The 21,958-nt window shown below is 40.7% G+C and overlaps 1 protein-coding gene across 1 annotated transcript in view; it reads right to left on the bottom strand.

Moving 5' to 3' along the window:
- csmd3b (CUB and Sushi multiple domains 3b) overlaps nucleotides 1–21,958 on the bottom strand; it is a 2,134,893-nt gene that overhangs the window by 88,087 nt on the left and 2,024,848 nt on the right. The window contains exons 55-57 of the mRNA XM_072277417.1: nucleotides 20,372–20,557; nucleotides 19,764–19,937; nucleotides 1,426–1,608 (exon numbers count right to left, since the gene is read on the bottom strand). Of these exons, the coding sequence (XP_072133518.1) occupies nucleotides 1,426–1,608; nucleotides 19,764–19,937; nucleotides 20,372–20,557 (543 nt within the window). The remainder of the gene's footprint in view (nucleotides 1–1,425; nucleotides 1,609–19,763; nucleotides 19,938–20,371; nucleotides 20,558–21,958) is intronic.

Raw genomic sequence — 21,958 nt, 5'->3', positions numbered from 1 at the left:
AACAGAAATGCGAAGAAATTTTTTTAGTCAGAGGTTGGTGAATCTATGGAATTTGTTGCCACGTGCAGCAGTGGAGGCCAAGTCATTGGGTGTATTTAAGGCAGAGATTGATAGGTATCTGAGTAGCCAGGGCATCAAAGGTTATGGTGAGAAGGCGGGGGAGTGGAACTAAATAGGAGAAAATGGATCAGCTCATGATAAAATGGCGGAGCAGACTCGATGGGCCGAATAGCCGACTTCTGCTCCTTTGTCTTATGGTCTTATGGTCTATATTTTTTTGAAAATACTGGAAATTTTCTTTTCACTATTTTTGCTAATTTTTGTAAGTTTGATTTTCGATGCAACTAATAAACACCCTTGCACTAAAGTGCTAAGCAACTGCAGTCATTTTTCTTTCAATCATAACCCACATATCTAATGCCTGTAAAGGCCTATAAAAAAGCAAATCTCAAGGTAGTCATTGGTGTCATATACACACTTCAAAAGTTCAAAGTTCAAAGTAAATTTATTATTAAAATACTGAACTGTCACCATTTACAGCCCTGACATTCATTGTCTTGTGGGCAATCACAGTAAATCCATAGCACACAAAACACAACAGAATCAATGAATGACCACACCAACTGTGACTTTGACTTTGTAATTTAATTCCATGTATTCACGCTGTTAACATAATCATTAATAACCTGAGCTAACAAAAACCTATGAGTGAGCCTTTTCAGTTCACTCAGCCTCTGTGTTTCAGGCATGTTCCAGTTGTTCACTACCCTTTGTGGCTCTGCTTACTTATTTGGTCTTTGCTATGGAACAGATCTTACATTAAGTCACAAGACTGGGATATTTTTGACTGTTGATCTCCAGGATGCAGTGCTGACTGTGACTCAAACAAAAGCTGGCCAGTTGCAAATTATCCTGAAGCAGAAGTGCTGAATAGACAAGGGAAGCAAGAATTGTTGACAAAGCCCGTCTCCTTCTTAATATTATTTCGATACCCACATTGAACCTGCCTTCTTATGATCAAAACATATTAATGATTATTGCAATATTGTCTGAAAGTTCATCAGAGAATGACAAACACCCCAAACTTTCCTCCAATCATCTTGAAATTATTCCTTCTTGTTTGATGTTGTGATGTTAGCCGAGCTTGGCAATTAGCTTGCACCTCTTGTATTAGCCGTTCCTGCTCGGAGAAAAAGCTCTCTGACTATCTACTCGATCTATACCTCTTATCATCTTGAATACCTTTATCAAGTTGCCTCTCATTTTTCTTTGCTCCAAAGAGAAAAGCCCAACCTATCTCAATGAGTAGATTATTTGGGAATCTAACGCCCTTTCTTACTTTATAACTGGTTTTATATTTCTCTTTTCAGAATGTGGAAAGGACTACAATTACTTGGAAGACTTTATTAAAGGGATCTGCCTTACCTTTGCACTCTGGCTGTTTCCCTGACCAGGTGCTATTGGAAAGGCAAGCTCGTTCAGCAGAGCCATGCAGAACATATCCCGAGAGACAAGAAACGCGCACAACACCCTTAACCCGGAATTCACTCTTCTCTCTTGAACCGTGTGCTGGAATGCCAGGGTCACCACATTTTCCCACTGTATCCCCTGCAAAATAACATAAAATCAAGATTAAGAAATTTTTATTAAAAAATTAAAATATTCAATAAAGGAAACTAACATGGTTATAAATTTAGTATCAGGGCAAGGAACATTAAGGTATCAACATTCTTTTTCATTAATTACCTTTGCATATACTGCTAACATCCAGTAACACAACAGTGTATCTCCGTTCTGGAATTGGTTGAAAACACATAGTAATTATTGCCTAAAATTTATCTTCCGTAGCTAGAGTCTCATGGTTATGTCAATTCTGACATTACATCTTCCTCAAATGGATTTTAACTCCCTTTCAATTATGCATCTTTTTTCACGCTGCATAAATATATCTTGTTTAAAAGCAATCTCTTCAAAATATGCAAATTATAAAAAAAGTCATGGGGAGTGTATAGAACTCCCTGCCAGGGTAGTAATAGAGGTAGATGTATTAGGGTCATTAAGAAACTATGCAGGAGGGAAGGGTTGATCTTAGAGTACGTTAAAGGTTGGGCACAATATTGTGGGCCAAAGGGCCTGTATGTTGTTGTTATGTTCTGTGAGAGAAACCTGACACCATTCAATAGACTTGTATCGGGGTTGTAGAATAATTTCATGATACCATGATCCTCGGAAAGATCAAGTATATTGCTCAGTTTGGGGATTAGATATAAAATGATGGCCGCAATTATTTCATTTGTGAGTTTGTAAAGTCTTATCTGAAAGGTCACGTTAGGGTGCTTGGTGTAAAATCTGCAAAGAATTTCATATCAAAGCATTGCAGGGTAAATGGCCCATTCAAGTTCAAAGGAAATTCCCAAAGTTTAAAGTAAATTTATTATCAAAGTACATACAGTATGTGTCACCATATACAACACTGCAATTTATTTTCTTGTAGGCATTCACAGTAGAACAAAGAAATACATTAGAATCAATGAAAAATTGCGCACTCAGGGTGGAGGAGCAATACTTTATATTCTGTCTGGGTAACCTCCAACTGATGGCATGAATATCAATTTCTCCTTTAGGTAAAAAAATAAATATTCCCTCTATTCCTGTTCCTCCTTCTATTTCTATTTCTCCTATGGTCCACTCTCCTCTTCTATCAGATTCCTTCTTCTCCAGCCCTTTACCTTTCCCACCCACTTGGCTTTACCTATCACCTTTCCCTACCACCCCCCATCTTATTCTGGCATCTTCCCCATTCCTTTCCAGTCTTGATGAAGGGTCTTGGCTCAAAGCCTTGATTGTTTATTCATTTTCATAGATGCTACCTGATATGCTGAGTTCTTCCAGCATTTTGTGTGTGTTGCGAGAAACTATGAAGACTTACAAACATCCAAATGTGCAAAGAAGCCAACTTGTGCAAATACAAAAAAGCTAATAATAACAATAACCTAATAAGTAAATAATTAATACTGGGAACATGACTTGTAGAGTCCTCGAAAGTGAGTCATTAAGATCTAAAATATCAGTAGGATCTTTATCTTTTTTAAGAATTAAAGAAATAGAGGCCTTATAATAGCATGCAAAAAGAAAAGCAACTTATTGAAACAGTTAACAATTATTTCCGTTGAAAATAAAGAATGAGAATGAATTAAACACTGATTGCATACATGATATAGTTAATTATTTCCATTCTCATTTTGAACTTTCAGAGGGTGACATTATTTGGAAGACATGAGGGATTCTGTAGATGCTGAAAATCCATAGCAATACACAAAAAACATACACTTGTCTCATCATTAAAATGTTCCCATAACTATGGACACACTTTCAAAGACTCTTCATCATCCGTTCTCGATATTTAATGCTTAGTTACTTATTATTATTGTTTCTTACTTTTCTACTTGCACAGTTTCTAACCTTCTGCCCTTTGGTTGAATGCCCTGGTTGGGCGGTCCTTCATTATAGTTATTATAGAAAACTATCTATATTATTCTGTTATATTATTATTATTCCATAGATTTATTGAGCATGCTCACAAGAAAATGAATCTCAGGGTTGTATATGGTGACATATATGTACCTTGATAATAAAATTTACTTTGATCTTTGAAAATACTGTGGGCCAAAGTTTCATTGAGGGAGGTCTCAAGATGGCGGCACGACACAGCTCGCAGCAGCAACTCCCTTGGTGATGTCTGTTATTTGTCAAGTAGGGTGCCGTGCACAATCCTGGTTTGATGGAGACGGACGTGAGAGTATGGAGGAACATCTGGTGAAACTTCTGAAATGCCTGCTTCACTGCTGCTGCTACTGTGTGGTCCAGAATCTCCAGAGGGGAAGGCCCTGAGTCCTCGGCTTTGCTTGTTGCTTGGTGGCTGGGGCGGGGTCGAAGCGCTCGGCAGAGGATGGCGCTCGGAGAGGCTGTTTCGGAGGGGCTGGTCGGAGGCTCGAAGTTTTCAGACAGACTCAAGAGTCCGTTGCGGTCGGGTGCTTCCAATGGTGCTGCATCGGCGAGTTTGCGGCGCTTGGAGGTTCATGGCAGGGAGAGTTTCTCCCTTCTGCTGCCTGCATGAGATGATGAGGCTATCGGAACTTTGAGACTTTTTTTTTTTACCATATCCATGGTCTGCTCTTTATCAAATTATGATATTGCTTTGCACTGTTGTAAATACATGTTATAATTATGTGGTTTTCTAAGATTGTCCGGTGTTTTCTTGTGTTATCATTCCGGAGGAACGTTGTATCATTTTTTAATGCATGCATTTCTAAATGACAATAAACGAGGACTGAGTGGCCTCATAATCTAATCTAATCTAATCGAATACTGGAGGAACTCAGCAGGTCAGGCAGTATCTATGGAGGGAAACGAACTGTCAGCATCTTGGGAAAAGGCTCTTCATCAGGACTGGAAAGAAAGTGGGGAGATAGTCTATTTAAACAGGTGGATGAAGAGGTGAAGCAAAAACTGGCAGGCAATACGTGGATCCAGAGAGAGGGGTGAGGGTAAGAGGCAACAGAGTGAGTGGGAATGATGTAAGAAGCTAGGAGGAGATAGGTGGAAGTGACAAAGGGCTGGAGAAACTAGGAGATGATAGGAGAGAACAGTACACCATGGAATAAAGTGGAGGAGGTGATGAGGAGAACCGAAATGAGGAATAAATGGCTAATGGGCAGATTTAGAGGGCACAGAGGAAAAGAGATGGGATGATGGGCTCAATGGGATAAGGAAAATAAAGGGGCAGATGGGTGTGGTTACTGGAAGTTAAAGAAGTCAATGTTCATGCCATCTGGTTTAAGACTATTCAGGCAGAATGCCTCAAAAGGGCAACATCTATCATCAAAGAAACCCACCATCTAAGCCATGACATCTCACAACTACCATCAGGTAGCACATACATGAGCTTGAAGTCCCACACCATCGGGTTCAAGAACGGCTACTTCCTTTCAAACAGACTGCTCCTGATGCAACCAACAAAAACCTAATCACTACAGTTTAGTAACACTGCGACCATTTTGACCACCTCATTCTAAAATCATATTTTTTTTGTGCTAGTTGTGTTTTTCCTGTAAATATTTGTGTATGATTAATTTCAATGTAAATATTTTGATTAACTTATGTTTTTTCTCGTGAATACTGCTAATATGATGTAATGTCCCCATGATACTGCTGCAAATAAATTTTTCATTTCACCTGTGTATGCAAGTTCAACCGACAATAAATTCAGCTTTGACTTGAATTTGTGTCTAGCCTCAGCTTGGTAGAAGCGGAGGCTTTGCACAGACGTATCAATATGAAAATGGGAAATGGAATTAAAATGGCTGGTCTTCAGAAGATCCTGGCTGGTATGGGATGAAGGTGCTTGGCATTGTGATCCCCTAACCTGCGTTGGGTCTCACTGATGTAGAGGAGGCTACACTGAGAGCACTGGATGCAATAAATCAATAAATGTAGTACTGTGCAAAAATTTTAGGCGCTAGGCCGTCTAAGACTTTTGTACAGTACTGTATTTATCAATGTGGAGCAGAGGACTAGTTGGTAAATCAGGCGGGAACAAAGGATGTTGGGACCGGTCAGGGTGGAGCAATATGGGAGGGATGTGAGACAGGTGGCAGAGGAGGAGCGCCAGGGGCGGAGATAGCATGAATGCAGATATACACAGCCCTGAGGCACCAGGTAAGGTCATTTGATTTCAAACAATTGGTTTATTGATTATTACAGAACGTCTCACTGGATCACCGAATGTTGAAAGGACTAGATAGGGTGGATGTGGAGAGGATGTTTCCTATGGTGGGGGTATCCAGAACTAGAGGGCACAGCCTCAAAATTGAGGGGCAACCCTTTAGAACAGAGGTAAGGCGGAAGTTTTTTAGCCAGAGAGTAGTAAATCTGTGGAATGCTCTGCCATAGACTACGGTGGAGGCCAAGTTTATGGGTATATTTAAGGCAAAAGTTGGTTTTCTAATTGGTCAGGGCATCAAAGGATATGGTGAGAAGTCAGGTGTATGGGGTTGAGTGGGATCTGGGATCAGCCATGATGGAATGACAGAGCAGACTCGATGAACTGAATGGCCAAATTCTGCTCATGTCTTATGGTCTCTTTCTGTTCCCTCTCCTCTCCCTTCCTAACCATCATTCTCCACTCTGCCCTCTTCTCACTCTCAGTCCACAATAGAGACCCATATCAGAATCAGGTTTATCATCACTCACAAATGTCATGAAATTAGTTTTAAAATTCTACAGTACTGTGCAAAAGTCTTCTGCACCAGAGCTATATATTGTGCCTAAGACTTTTGCACAGTACTGTAAAATTTACTTGGAAGAACAGAACTTTGTTTGAGATGTTCCTCAGCCAAGGCAAGGATACTAAGTATATTTATCAATCTCACTTATGCACATTGCTGATAGCACAACTGCTACCACTCTGATTCAAAACCACTTTTGTAATATTTCAGCGAAGTGTGCTAATGTAACATAGATGTAGTTTGAGGAAATCTGTTTAAGAGGAAGATACGCCACAATAAAACAACCTCCACAGAGAAAAAGTGGCAGTTGAGAAAGGTGAAACTGAGCAACCAGAAGACCCAACCACGAACCACAGCCACCTATTTTTCTTGTCCACACTGCGTCAGAATATGGTCTCTATAGTCACCCGAGGTCCCACGAATAGACAACCCCTGAGGAGAACATCACCCCCGACTCGAGTGATCGCTCTACTACCACTATGACGACGACTACTCCTACTACTACAACTAGTACTACTATTAATATACTATATAAATTCACGACTTACATGCATTGATTATGATTATATGATATATTGATAATATGATCTAAAATGTCCGTAACATGTTTTTAAATATTCAGGCCACATTAATCAGAAATCTGTTTGCATTAACAATTTCCCTTCAGTTAAATGACTTCCTTTGCATCTTTCTTAATATGTAAATTACAAATTTAGTGAAACTATATGTATGCCATGTTTTTTTCATTACAATTGTTTGCTGGAGTCGAACATTCTCTCGTGGAGTAAGTCTAACATAAAGTAAGTTAATGCCTGTAAGTAAACTCACAAAGGAGGCTGCCAAAATCACTGCTTCCTTTCAGGATGCTTGTGCAAACAAAGCAAGTCAACTGTCTCCAGGAATCTGAACCTGAAGCATTAAGCCGTTATCTCCTTGAAAAACGTCGTACTCTTGTAACTTCAAAGGAAATATATGTATTTAAAAGTTAGTAGTGACATTCAGATGTTATTTCTATTTGTTCAGAATAGGATACATGATAATTCTTATTTTTGCCTGTCAGTTTGATTTTGCTGTGAAATGCTGAAGTAAAGACAATGAAACCACTGTCACATGAAAGCAGACTCTATTCTTTCAGTAGCATCTCAGCAGAAGTGTCAGGTAAACAACTCACAATTAAGTTTTCAATGGATTGGATGAAGGTTCATAGTTCACAGTCAATTCATGATCAAAGTAGGTACATGACATCATACTCTACTCTGAGATCCATTTTCTTTCAGGCATTCACAGTAGAACAGACAAAAATTACACACAAAGACCGACAACCAATATGCAAAGGAAAACAAACTGCGCAAATACAAAATAAACTAATAATAAAAATATAAATAATACTGAGAACGAGTTGTAGAGTCCTTAAAAGTGTGTCCATAGGTTGTGGAATCAGTTCATTGTTGAGGTGAGTGAGGTTATCCATGCTGGTTTAGAAGCCTGATAGTTGAGGGGTAATAAATGGTCCTGAACCTGGTGGTGTAGGGCTAGAGGCTCCCGTACCTTCTTCAAGATGGCAACAGCAAGAAGACAGCATGGACTAGATGGTGGGAATCCTTAATGATGGATGTTGCTTTCTTCTAGCAGCTCTTCGTGTAGAAGGTGGCAATAGAGAATAGAATTTCACCTTTGGTCATAGAGTCATAGAATAATATAGCACAGCAAGAGGCACTTCAGTCTAACTACTGACCACCTGCTAGTCCTAGTTGCCCCCATTCAGTCCTCCAAACTCTTCCTTTCATTGTATCTATCACTGCTGTAGTGCTTTTATACTTTTATAAAAGCACTTTTACCAAGTACTTTTATATTTAAAATAAGGGCCAGCATTCCATTATTCTTCCCTATTATCTTCTGCAATTGTGTGCTATTTTCCTGCATTGCATACATCTTCATCATTCTGTGCCATGGTTGTTCTTGGCAAATTTTTCTACAGAAGTGGTTTGCCATTGCCTTCTTCTGAGCAGCGTCTTTACAGGATGGGTGACGTCAGCCATCATCAATACTCTTCAGAGTTTGTCTGCCTGGTCGCATACCAAGGACTTGTGAAATGTACCAGCTGCTCATACAACCATTCACCACCCACTCTCATGGCTTCACACGACCCTGATCAGGAGGCTAAGCAACTGCTACGCCTTGCCCAAGCAGAGAGAAGGAGGGCCTTGCACCTCCCTTGATAGAGATGTATCTCCACCCCGCCACCCAGTTACATATATAAGGGCCTTTAAGTCACTTTGTACTGTGGCTTTCTGAGGATTTCCTCTATTTTAATTTATACTCTGATCTTTTATTTTTACTTCCAAAAATGAAAAGTATCACATTTTCCCCATAAACTTGATTTGCCAACTCTCTGCTCAAACACACCATGAAGTGTCCATAAACTTTATCTTCCGCTCAACTTGCCTTCTCACCTATTTTAGTGTCATCTGCAAGTTTTGTTCCTGTGCAATCATTTTCTTCCTCCAACTGTGAGCAATGTAATCCCAATTCAACTTGGTGGTATCTCAATGGTCAAAGAATGTGAACATTTTACCCTACTCAGTGCTTGCTAACTGTAAGCTAATCCTTCTGAGCTAATCCATGCCAGTACATTACCTAAACACCATGGGCCCTTATTTTGAGCCATTTCTGAGCCACGCAGATTCCACAGCCAAGAAATTGGACCGAGGGCTCTACTGTCCCAGGAGCCTTCAGGAATTTCTCATGCCTTATTGACCCTTACCAAATTTTAGTGATGCACCAAAGACACCATCCTATCTAGATGCATAATGGCTTTGTTTGGCAACTGCACTATACACGACAGCAAGAAACAGAAGAATTGTGGACATAGGCCAGCACATCAGGGGAACAAGCCTCCCCTCTGTTGACTCTGTTTATACTTCTTGCTGCCTCAGTAGAGCAGCCAGCATCATCAAGGACTCCACCCGCCCCAGACATTCTCCTCCCTTCTCTTCCTTCTCCCGTTAGGCAGCAGATCCAAAGGCTTAAATGCACATGCCACTAGGCTCAAGAACAGCTTCAACCCCACTGTTATAGGACTATTAAATTGTTCCTAGTACAAAAAGATTTATTCTTGAGTTCTCAGCCTACCTCATTATGATAGAAACATCGAAAGCCTACAATACAGGCTCTTCGACCCACAAACCTGTGCCGAACTTGTCCTTACCTTAGAAATTCCCTAGGGTTACCCATAGCCCTCTATTTTTCTGAGCTCCATGTACCTATCCAGGAGTCTCTTAAAAGACCCTATCGTATTTGCCTCTATCACTGTCGCCGGCAGCCCATTCCACGCATTCACCACTCTCTGTGTAAAAAAACTTACCCCTGACATCTTCTCTGAGCCTTCTTCCAAGCATTATGCCCTCTCATGCTAGCCATTTCAGCCCTGGGAAAAAGCCTCTGACAATTCACATGATCAGTGCCTCTCATCATCTTATACACCTCTATCAGGTCACCTCTCATCCTCTGCCACTCCAAGGAAAAAAGGCTGAGTTCACTCAATCTATTCTCATAAGGCATGCTCCTCAATCCAGGCAACATCCTTGTAAATCTCCTCTGCACACTTTCTATGGTTTCCACATCCTTCCTAAAGCGAGGCGACCTCAACTGAGCACAGTACTCCAAGTGAGGTCTGATCAGGGTCCTATATTGCTGCAACATTACCTCTTGGATCCTAAACTCAATCCCACGATTGATGAAGGCCAATGCACCGTATGCTTTCTTAACCACAGTCAATCTGCGCAGCAGCTTTGAGTGTCCTATGGACTCGGATCCCAAGATCCCTCTGATCCTCCACATTGCCAAGAGTCTTACCATTAATACTATATTCTGTCATCATATTTGACCAACCAAAATGAACCACCTCACACTTATCTGGGCTGAACTCCGTCTGCCACTTCTCAGCCCAGTTTTGCATCCTATCAATGTCCCACTGTAACCTCTGACAACCCTCCACACTATCCACAACACCTCCAACCTTTGTGTCATCAGCAAACTTACTAACCCATCCCTCCACTTCCTCATCCGGGTCATTTATACAAATCATGAAGTGTAGGGTTCCCAGAACAGATCACTGAGGCACTCCACTGGTGACTGACCTCCATGCAGAATATGACCCATCTACAACCACTCTTTGCCTTCTGTGGGCAAGCCAGTTCTGGATCCACAAAGCAATGTCCCCTTGGATCCCATGCCTCCTTACTTTCTCAATAAGCCATGCATGAGGTACCTTGTCAAATGCCTTGCTGAAATCCATATACACTACATCTACTACTCTACCTTCATCAATGTGTTTAGTCACATCCTCAGAAAATTCAATCAGGCTTGTAAGGCACAACCTACCTTTAACAAAGCCATGCTGACTATTCCTAATCACATTATGCCTCTCCAAATGTTCATAAATCCTGCCTCTCAGGATCTTCTCCATCAAATAACCAACTTACCAACTTACGATCTTGCACTTTATTGTTCACCTGCATTGCACTCTGCCTGTGGCTGTTACACATTAGTCTGCATTGTTATTGTTTTACCTTGCTCTTCCTCACTGCACTGTGTAATGATTTGATCTCAATGAACAATAAGTGAGACAATCTTTTCACTGGATTTTGGTTTGTTACAATGATAAATCAATTCTGATTCCATCTTATCAATACCTACTGGAATGGCAAATAGAATGACTATTCTATTCTGATTGACACTTCCTCAAAAAACTCAATAAATTTGTCCTATATAGTATAAGGTGGGATGGTAGCTTGGTGGTTAGCACAATGCTTTACAGTACAGGTGTCCCGTGTTCAATTCCTGCCACCCTACTGTAAGAAGCTTGTACGTTCTACCCGTGACTGCATGTTTTCCTCTGGGTGCTCCAGCTTCCTCCCACAGTCCAAAGACATGTAGGTTAGTTGGTCATTGTAAATTGTCCCACGATTATGCTAGGATTAAATCAGGTTGGTGGGTAGTGTAGCTTGAAGGGCCAGAAGGTTCTACTCTGTACTGTATTTCAATTAAAAAAAATAAATGTGGTGTTATTCAACTGAGCTTCCAGAGGCCGAGTAGTCCGTTGAAACTAACTAGCAACATCACTGAAAAGCCTTTGCATTCCATAACAAAATGAGTCATCTATTTGTAACACTACAAAGATAGCAGTACACTGAACGGTAATATCCTCATTTTGTATAAGGTCATTTAAACACGCAACATAATAATTTTTCACAATACGCCTCTCATAAGTGCACTATAAATGTCACCACGATTGCAACTGCCAACATCACACAATGGGTAGGAGTATAAACTTGCAGAGCTTTGGACATCAAAGTCGGGTTTGATTATTTCCAGAAAAGGACTTTTTATGTCTCTCTTACAGGCATCAATTGCATGGGATGTTTTATTTGGTGTGATACATGGAGATCTGCTCTTGAAGTGCCTGTACATGAATTGGCACTGTGATCGCACTCCAGTGGAGTGCTCTGCAACATTAAACTCTGTTCAAACGACAAAAGTAATTGTGTTTATATAATGCACGATCAATTGCTACCAGATAAATGGCAATGGCTCAGCAATGTGGCCACTAGCATTGGCATTCAACATGATAGGTGAAGCAGAAATAAAATTACATTTAACTATATTGAGGCCTGAGGGCTTACACTGTCAAAGGCTCGCAGGGGATAAAGTACGGCAGACATGATCCAAATGTTTAAAGTGCTGAGGGAAATAAATAATGCTAATGAAATTAAGATATTCAACACAACACAAAAGGCCTAGAACATCCACCCAAAATTACATGAATGGGATCTCATTTTCACTATTGACGTCCACCTTGTTTCCTACTTTGCTGTGTTCTTTCCCATCTCCAGCTCCAACCCCGGGGTGGGGATATGTTTCTACCAAAGGAGGTGTGAGGCTCTCCTTACCCCTGTTAGCTTGCAAGTCACCCTTGGGCAAAGTGTAGCACCTGCTTTGTTCCCCCCACCACTCGATCAGGGTCATGTGACGCCATGGGAGCAGGTGGTGGATGGTTGTGTGAGCAGCTGGTGCATATCACAAGTCCTAGTTATGCGACCACTGATGCCAGGCAGACAGTCTCTGAAGAGTATTGATAATGGCTGGGGTCACCTGTTTTGTAAAGACACTGCCCAGAAGTAGGCAACATTTCTACACTTCTGTAGAAAAATTTGTTAAGAACAATCAAGGCCAATGATCACACACGTGTTACGGCACAGCACATACTGATGATGATGATGACTCCCTCTGTCCATCTGCCCAACCTATACTCCCTGCTTCTCATTTTCTTGTGACCTTCTTTATCCTTCTGACACTCTGATTTTAAACACAGTTTGGCTTGGGAGTCAAGAGGGAAGAACCTGGCTTTGAATGTCTGTCTACAACAGGAGGAAAATGATCTCAACTAGAAGGAAAGACACTGCTCGATAAAACATAGAACATGGAACTCTACAGCAGAGCACAGGCCTTTCGGCCCATGCCAACCTTTTAACTTACTCTAAGATCAATCTAACCCTCCTCCATACCCCTCTATTTCCTGTCATCCATCTGCTTATTTAAAAGTTTCTTAAATATCCCTAATGTATCTGCCTCTACCTCCGATTTCAGTAGTGTTTTCCATATACCCATCACACTCTGTGTCAAAAACATGCCTTTGATATTCTCCCCCATCTTTTCCCCCAACCACCTTAAAGTTATGCTTGTCTGCATTAGCCATTTCCACCCTGGGAAAAAGTCTATGGCTATGCACTCAGTCTATACCTCTTATCTTGAACACCTGCATGACGTCACTTTCATTCTCTTTTGCTCCAATGAGGAACGTCCCAGCTCACTGAACCCATCCTCACGAGACACTTGAAGAAATGTGAAGATGCCTCAGTGCGCTCCAGGACAGAGCAGGGACAGTGGTACACAGAGCAGGAAAGAGGAACTGAGGGAAAATGGGGTGAGGGGGTTTTAGTTAAGATCATGGTGGTTGGATGGAGGGATCGATAAAAGGAAGAGAGAGAATAAATGGGAAAGGAAGTGAGAAGGAGTCAAGAGGAAAGAAGAGGGAAAAGTTGAGGAGAGCATGAACAGAGGAGGAAATGAGAGGACATCAAACAACCGGAAACAGCAGAGGAGCTGGCCCTTATGGGGACGATGTGGTGCAGCATCCAAGTTGAAGTCAAGCTACCCTGCTGTCTTCACTCAGCAGAAGACAAGCCATATTGTGTTTGACTGCAAACTGCTGCAACATTCATTATCTCAGGATCTTAGACTGTATTTTTTTGTGTGACTGCACTTTGTTGATATCTTAAATGTGCTTGCTATCTTACTGTATGTGGGCTACATGTGCCTTGTGCTGTGTATGAGTGTTGGTATGGTGTTTCTCACCTTGGCCTATCCTGAATACACCAAAAGTAGATGACTTTCTTAAGCACTTTAATTAATGTGACTAGACTGAAGCAGAGAAGTCTAAGAACTGGGAACGCCATCTGTGTTTTAGTTGCTTTAAATATCTGAAGCTGAGTACCATGCAACGTTCATGAATACAGTGAAGATCATTTCAGGAAACCAGACGCAAATTGAGAAATTGTTAAGAAATGCTTGCATGTCTGTTTCTAATTGTGTTTCTTCTTGTAAGAACTGTGTATAATTTATGTCCACTGTACGTTTTTCTTGTGAAAGCGACTCATACAATGTTATGTACCAGTGATGCTGCTGGAGGTAAGCCTTTCATGGTCTGCTGAAGGCATTTGGGAGATTGAAACCTAAAGGTTGATCGGAAGTCCGTAAATCGAAGCCCAATGACAAAAGCCCTGGGTCTGGAAGTCTGCGAGTCCGCTGGGAATGTCAGCAGGGGCCTGTTGTCCATGAGCCTGCTGGAGGTCTGTCTCTTTGGTCTGTGAGTGGGCTTGTTTCACTGTGGTTTCTTTGCTGTTTGCTGTGTTGTTCTGCTGAGCATTGCGGGCATGCTATGTTGGTGCGTAATGTGTGGCGACACTTGTGGGCTCCCCCCCCTCAGCACATGCTTAGGTTGTGTTGGTTATAAATGCAAATGATGCATTTCACTGTATGTGTCACAACGCTTTTAAAAAGGGGCATTTTTTTGTCAGTTAGTAGGTGGACCGTTATTTCTCAGTGTCACCTCATGCGTATACTTTGTCCTTGGATTGTTTACCTGTTGCAATTAATTGTTCGTCTTTGCACCAGCTCTGGGTTTTCACTTTGTTTTGCAGGTGTCTCATTTGGGATCATGGGGATTGTTAAGCTCTCCGTGTACTTATCACTTTTATTTCATTTGGGATAATTTAATTAGCACGTTGTTTTCAATGTCCGGAATTCCTACATGCTCCAGGGTGTATTTCTGGGGGGCATACCAACATTCTGTTGGGTCATTGTGGTTCCTTGTTGGGTGCAACTCTGACCGAGTTCTTCTGTGCATTATCTGTGATTTCTGTTTAGTTTGCCAGAGCTCTTGTTAGTTTTTCAAGTTAATTTATGTAAAAATCTTTAGTTTTGTTTGAATTGCCGAAGACTCTGTGATTCCTGCACTTGAGTTTGCCAGTGATCCTCACAGTATGTTTTGATATACATGTGATAAATAAATGAATCTGAATCTGAGTTGGGACCTGAGGTTAAAAGTTCCTCACATGTGGGTCTAAGTTCTTCCTTTTATTTTTATATAAAACGGTCATTAAATTACTAATCCGTGATCAATCTAACCCTTCCTTCCTACACACTATAACTCTACTTTTTTCTTACATCCACATGCCTATCTAAGAGTCTTTTAAATGCCCCTATTACATCAGACTACCACAGACCTAATAAACAAAACTTTTGGTTTACAGAGCAGTTGTCCTCCCTACATGACTGTATTGAGTTGAATCATGGACCACCTACTGTTGGCACCTGAAAGTCCTGGAACAACACCATCAAAGACCCTTATGAAGGATTTTGAGGATCACCTGGAAGGACAGATGTGCTAGCACCTACTTAATGGAGGAGGCCACCATGAACAGCATCTCCATCACAATAAAGTAACAACAATTCCAATGGATAGGTTATGTCACCCAGATACCTAACATACGTCTCTCTAAACAGATCCTTACATTCCCAAGTGAATAAAGGTCAGTGAGCCCTGGGAGGCAAAGGAAAGTCTTCAAAGATACTATCAGCCTGAAGGAATTTAACATTACATCTAAAATCTAGGAAGACATTGCACTCAAAAGATGTACCTGGAGGAAATTTGTTCAAGATGGAGCTACGCTGCATGAGTACAACCTCCGCTGTGCCACAGAGAACAAGCGGCAGCTGTGAAGTGAGACTGAACCCAACCACTAACCACAGCCGCCATTCACTATTGCTCGCACTGTGCCAGAACATAGGGAGCTTGGATCAGCCACTGGAGGACTCATCAACAGACAGTCCTTTAGGAGAACGTCATACCACCATCAACTGCAGTGCATTGCAGGAACCCACCACTCTCTGTGTAAAAATCCTACCGCTGACATCTCTGAACGTTATCCCACTTACCATAAATGGATGGCTTCTGGGTGTGGAGAGGTTGTCTTATTATGTGGAAGAATATTAGAACTATTTAAAAATGATTGATTGGCCATACCGGGCAGAAATGAGGTGATTTTATTTTTCTCTCAGTCATGATGCAAATATTTCAAATTGCTTGTTGTTCTTTCATTTCCCTTAGTTACAAACTAATCTCACATATGAAACAAATTTCACAACATAAGCCAGTGATATTGATTCAGATTCTGATTCTGCTTTAGATTTCAAACTAAAACAATTGCGAAAATCACACCAGGAAAAAGGATCAATGCATTTAAAATTGATCTGATAAATATCCTCCAATTTCTTGATTAAAAAGCAATTTTGTTTGCCCAACAGGACATCACAGAATTTTCAGTATCTGATTGAACATGATTGCTGTTGCAAAGTTATCTGCAATTGGCAATTACAGTTCGGTGCTCAATGCGATCATCCCCTCAATATTTATCACCGAGCTTCTAAATCTGGGTCTCTGCTGGATCCATCATTTCCTCATTGGGAGTCTATTGTCAGTACCAATCGGTGATAACATCTCGCTGACAATCAATACAAGCACATGTCAAGGATACGTGCTCAGTCCACTGCTCTACAGCCCTTACACTCATGATTGTGTAGCTAAGCTCAAACAACAACTATTGCTGGAAAAATCTCAGATAGTGATGAGGTGGTGTTCAGAAGTGGTTGAGTGGTGTGACAATAAGCTCACATCAGTATCAGCAAGGCCAAGGAATTGATTGTGGACTACAGGAAGAGGAAGTTGGGAGAACATATACCAGTCCTCATGAGTGGTCAATGGTGAAAAGGGTGAGTAGCTTTAAGTCCTGATAAAGGGTCTCGGTCTGATATGTCGACTGTTTACTCTTTTCCATAGATGCTGCCTGGCCTGCTGAGTTCCTCCAGCATTGTGTATGTGTTGCTTGGATTTCCAGCATCTGCAGATTCTCTCTTATTTGTGAGCAGCTTTAAATTCTGGATGTCAACATCTCGGAGGGTCTATCCTGAGGCCAACACATTGATGCAGTCGTGAAGAAGGCATACCACTGACTCCACTTCATTATGAATTTGAAAAGACTTGGGATATTGCCAAAGACTGTTGCAAACTTCAACAACTGTATAGTAGGGAACATTCCGAATGGTTGCATCAGAGCCTGATATGGAGATTTCAATTCACAGGATCACAAGAGGCTGTAGAGGGTTGTAGACTCTGCCAGATCCATCGTGGGAACACCCCTCCCGACATCAAGGCCGTCTTTAAGAGGCAATGCTTCAAGAAGCCAGTATTCATAATTACCATCCCAGGCAATTCCCCCTTCTCATTACGACCATCAGGAAGGAGGAGGTACAGGAATCTGAAGACCCACACTCAACAGTACAGAAATAGTTTCTTCCCCTTCGCCATCACACATGTACGGTACCTCTTGATTCCTTTTTTGAACTACTCATTTAATTTGAAAATTTATAGCAGTTTTAAGTATTTGCTGCAAAAAAACATACTTATTTAATTATTGAGATACAGCATGGAATTGGGCCTCCCAACCCTTCAAGCTGTGCTGCCCAGCAATCCCCAATTTAATCCTAGCCTAATCACAGGACAATTTACAATGACCAAATAACCTACTAACCAGTAGGTCTTTGGACTGTGGGAGGAAACCAGAGCAGCTGGAGGAAACCCATGCGCTTACGTTGAGAATGTACTACTCCTTAAAGGGGGTGACGGGAATTGAACCCTGGGTCGCTGGTACTGTAAAGTGTTCTTCTAACCACTATGCTACCGTGCCACCTTCCCGAAGTCCACAACCAGTTCCTTGGCCTTGCCGACATAGAGTGTGGGGTCGTTGTTGTGACACCACTCAACCAGCTGATCTATCTCACTCCTATACGCCTCCTCGTCACCATCTAAGATTTTACCAACAACAGTGGTGTCACCTGTGAAATTACAGATGGTTTTTCAGCTGTGCTTAGCCACACGGTCATAGGTGTTAAGATTGTAGAGCAGTAGGCTACACACACATCCTTGACATGTACCTATGTTGATTGTCATCAAGGAGATGCCATCACTGATACATACTGACAGTGGACTCCCGATGAGGAATTCGAGAATCCAGTTTAGATGGAGGCACAGAAGACCAGATTTAGAAGCTTGATGATTCATTTACCACTTTAAACTTTACATTATATAAGACAATGATAATAATATTGATTCTGATTCTTATTCATTAGAAGTGGTAAATGAATCTCTAAAGCTACAATACCTGGAAATGTTCTCTGTTTAGAAGTGGACAATAAGGATGGCTTGAATTAAAGGCAGTGCTCAGTGCTCAGTTTATCAAGCAGTAGGTATTAATTTACCAACTAACGTTTGATTGCCAACTTTTGCATGTTGGTTGTTTGTCAGTCTTTGTGTGCTGTTTTTCATTGATTCTATTGTTTGTCTTTGTGCTGCTCTGAATACCTGCAGGAAGGAATAGAAGTGTAGACTATCTTCTAAATGGAGAGAAAATTCAAAAATTTGAGATACAAATGGACTTGGGAGTCCTCATGCAAGGTTCCCTAAAAGTTAACTTGCAGGTTGAGACTGTAGTGAGGAAGGCAAATGTAATGTTAGCATTCATTCCGAGAGGACTAGAATATAAAAACAAGGATATAATGCTGTGAACAACAGGAATTCTGCAGATGCTGGAAAGTCAAGCAACACACATCAAAGTTGCTGGTGAACGCAGCAGGCCAGGCAGCATCTGTAGGAAGAGGTGCAGTCGACGTTTCGGGCCGAGACGCTTCGTCCTTAGTCCTGACGAAGGGTCTCGGCCTGAAACGTCGACTGCACCTCTTCCTACAGATGCTGCCTGGCCTGCTGCGTTCACCAGCAACTTTGATGTGTGTTGATATAATGTTGTGGCTTTATAAGGCACTGGTGAGGCCTCACTTGTAGTATTATGAGCAGTTCTGGGCCCCTTATCTAGGAAAGGATGTGCTGACAATGGAGAGAGGGTTCAGAGGAGGTCACGAGAATGACTCTGGGGATGAAAAGGTTATCATATCAGGAGCATTTGACATCTTCGGGCCTGTACTCGCTGAAATTTAGAAGAATGAGGGGGTATCTCATTGAAACCTATCAAATATCGAAAGGCCAAGATAAGACTGGATGTTGCCTATGGTGGGAGAGTTTAACAGCAGAGTGCACAGCCTCAGAGTAGAGGGACATTAATTTAGAATGGAGATGAGGAGGAATTTCTTTAGCCAGAAGGTGGTGAATCTGTGGAATTTGTTGCCATGGGCGACTATGGAGGCCAGGCCACTGGGAGTATTTAGGGCGGAGGTTGTAAGCTTTGCTTAGGTTAGTCAGGCCGTGAAATGTTACAGGGAGAAGGCAGGGGAATGGGGTTGAGAGGGAAATGGATCAGCCACGATGAAATAACGGAGCAGACTGGATGGGCTGAATACCCTAATTCTGCCTCTATGCTTTATGGTCTTCTGGTATAAGAAAATGAATCTCAGGATAGTATATGGTGACATATGCATATTTTGAGAATAAATTTACTTTGAACTTTGATCTATTTCTCAAACTTCCTGTTGTTAATAAGGCAAGAAGAAATATATTTATTTGAATCCCTTGTTGAGACCTATTGGAACAATGTTAGGCATTTCCCTATTGTCTAACTACAGTAAAATAACTTTATATAGCTTTGCAACTTATTGTTTCCTGGCCATTATGATTAATCATTTATCTAACCCAAAAGCAAACACCCTTCTGGTCTCTCAGAAAGCTTGGTGGCCATCAAAAATATGACCAGCCCAATCTATTAAGCAAATTGAGGTTAAATTAAGTCAAGTTCAGTGCTGCAGCTTCTCTTAACAGGGATAATTTTCATACGTATATATCATTCATACCAGAACAGTGAGGCATGGAGCCACTCCATTGTCCATTCTTCTGGCAGGTACGTGTTGCAGAGCCAATAAGCATCCTCTTCCCAGCACAGGAGTAGTGAATAGTTGCCCCAAATGTAAACTTATCACCGGTCAAAATTGCATTTGGCGGAATACCAGGATGGCCGCAGTCAACCACTACGTGAAAGGTATCACAAGATGATTCATAAGGCAGAATTTGCAAAATTATAATTTCATCTTTATGCTCTTAGTCACATGAAGATTGTGTTGTTGGAATATGAAAGATTTCAGCTTTGATAAATTGCCGGCACTACAGCTTTACAAATGCTCCACACACATTAAATTCCTGTCTGTTCACGTGAAAAAGAACAATGCAACTTGCCTTGACATAGTCAATTAAATAAATTACACGTGGATGTACTATAAGCAAACATTGTCAAGGAGTAGATATTATCTTAATGAAACAAAGATAGAATGTGTCCATAAATAATATTTTTAAAATTTAGTTTTAATTCACTTAATTTTTTTCAGGAAAATACTTATTACAGTGCCTAGTGAATACAGAAAACCAAGCAACCAATAAGATAAATATATTCAACAAAGGTACTTACAGGTACATTGAGGTAAGGGCTTATCCCAATACCCATTGGACTGGCAAGTCAGCACAGAAGATCCAAACAAAAAGTACCCAGAGTTACAGTCATAATATACCATGGAGCCAAAGGTGAAATTTCCATATTCTATCTTGCTTTCCCGAATGGAATTTGCAGGAATTCCAGGATCAGAGCAGTTCACCACTAACCAATAAAAAAAAGAGCAGCAAATTAAATATGATTTTAAAGTTCTGAGTAATTTCACAATTTTTCCTTTAGAACATAACTAAGTTTCAACCATAAACTCAAGAAAGTCTGCAGATGCTGGGAATCTAAAGCAACGCATACGAAATGCTAGAGGAAATCAGCAGGTCGGGCAGCATCTATGGAAATGAATGGACAGTCAATGTTTTGGGCCGAGACCCTGAGCGCTGAAGAAAAGTCTCGGCCCGAAACATGGACAGCCTATTCATTTTCATACATGCTGCCCGACCTGCTCAGCTCCTTTGGCATTTTGTGTGTGTTGCTTTTAATTCTCAACCACCTTGCTAGTAAATGATATCTATATTTAGCATTTTTAAACTAGAGTTAGTGATTCAAATTGAAATGACTAAAGTAATGTAATATAGCATATGCATTTTTGTAGGGCCATGCTTCTTCAAATAAATCACTATTTGACCCTGATTTCCTCTCTTCATTTATCTGGAAAGTGATAATGAAGGAAATTCAGATAGTGTACGCTTGAAACATTATTCACATTTGTTGAAAGTAGTTCTTATTTCTCTGATTCTAACCCTACTAAAGTAAATGGAGCCAAGCTGGCATAGCTTCGATTCTTAGATTGGTTTCAAGGGAATGAAAATCTGAAAGACTAGTCACAAAGCACAGAACTTAAATAATCACCAACAAAATGAAATATCCTTTTATTCTTCACCAATGGCTATTTCTTTGAAATTTAAATATTCTTATTCCCTTTGAAGATGTAAGAAATAAAGCTTGATTTACCATAGCCAGTACTGTAATAAACTGTTATTCTACAAATTATGCATGTAATATATTCTGAAACTAAGTAACCAATAAGGTGCTAGATGTTCCTTATTAACCCAGTCTTCTGAATTCAAAATTGCTAAATTCAAAAGATTGGAGTTTTTAGCATTCCATTCTGACCATGCTGCATTATTCAAATCATGTCATTCACAAATTCAGTGTATTTTTAGAGTAAAAGCATCATTGAAATATTAACGTAGAATTTTTCCATGCAAATGTGTATGTGGAAAGTTGCTGATCAGTGCAAACAGTTGCTATTTCATCCAAGTTTATTTGAACATCAGTTTGAAGGGTATCTATATATTATTTCTCACTATTGGAAGCTTACATATACAAGTCACGAGTAACGGGAGCAAAGGCAATATGTATCTGCATTTTATTCCATTTTATTCCAAGTTGAAACAGTAAAGACTTTGCTTCCAATCCTTTGTATACACATATTAAGCTTCTTCAAGTGATCTCAGCAGGTGTTACTCTGTAGTCTCTCACTCTGCCTAATTATAATGTCACATAGAAATCAGACGTACTGAGGTAGAAATGATTTTTTAAATCTCTGGG

The sequence above is a fragment of the Mobula birostris genome, chromosome 1 (assembly GCF_030028105.1).
Source record: "Mobula birostris isolate sMobBir1 chromosome 1, sMobBir1.hap1, whole genome shotgun sequence".
In the NCBI taxonomy this organism is placed as follows: domain Eukaryota; kingdom Metazoa; phylum Chordata; class Chondrichthyes; order Myliobatiformes; family Myliobatidae; genus Mobula; species Mobula birostris.
The sequence above is the reverse complement of the archived record's forward strand: the minus strand, read 5'-3'. Positions and strand labels throughout refer to the sequence as shown.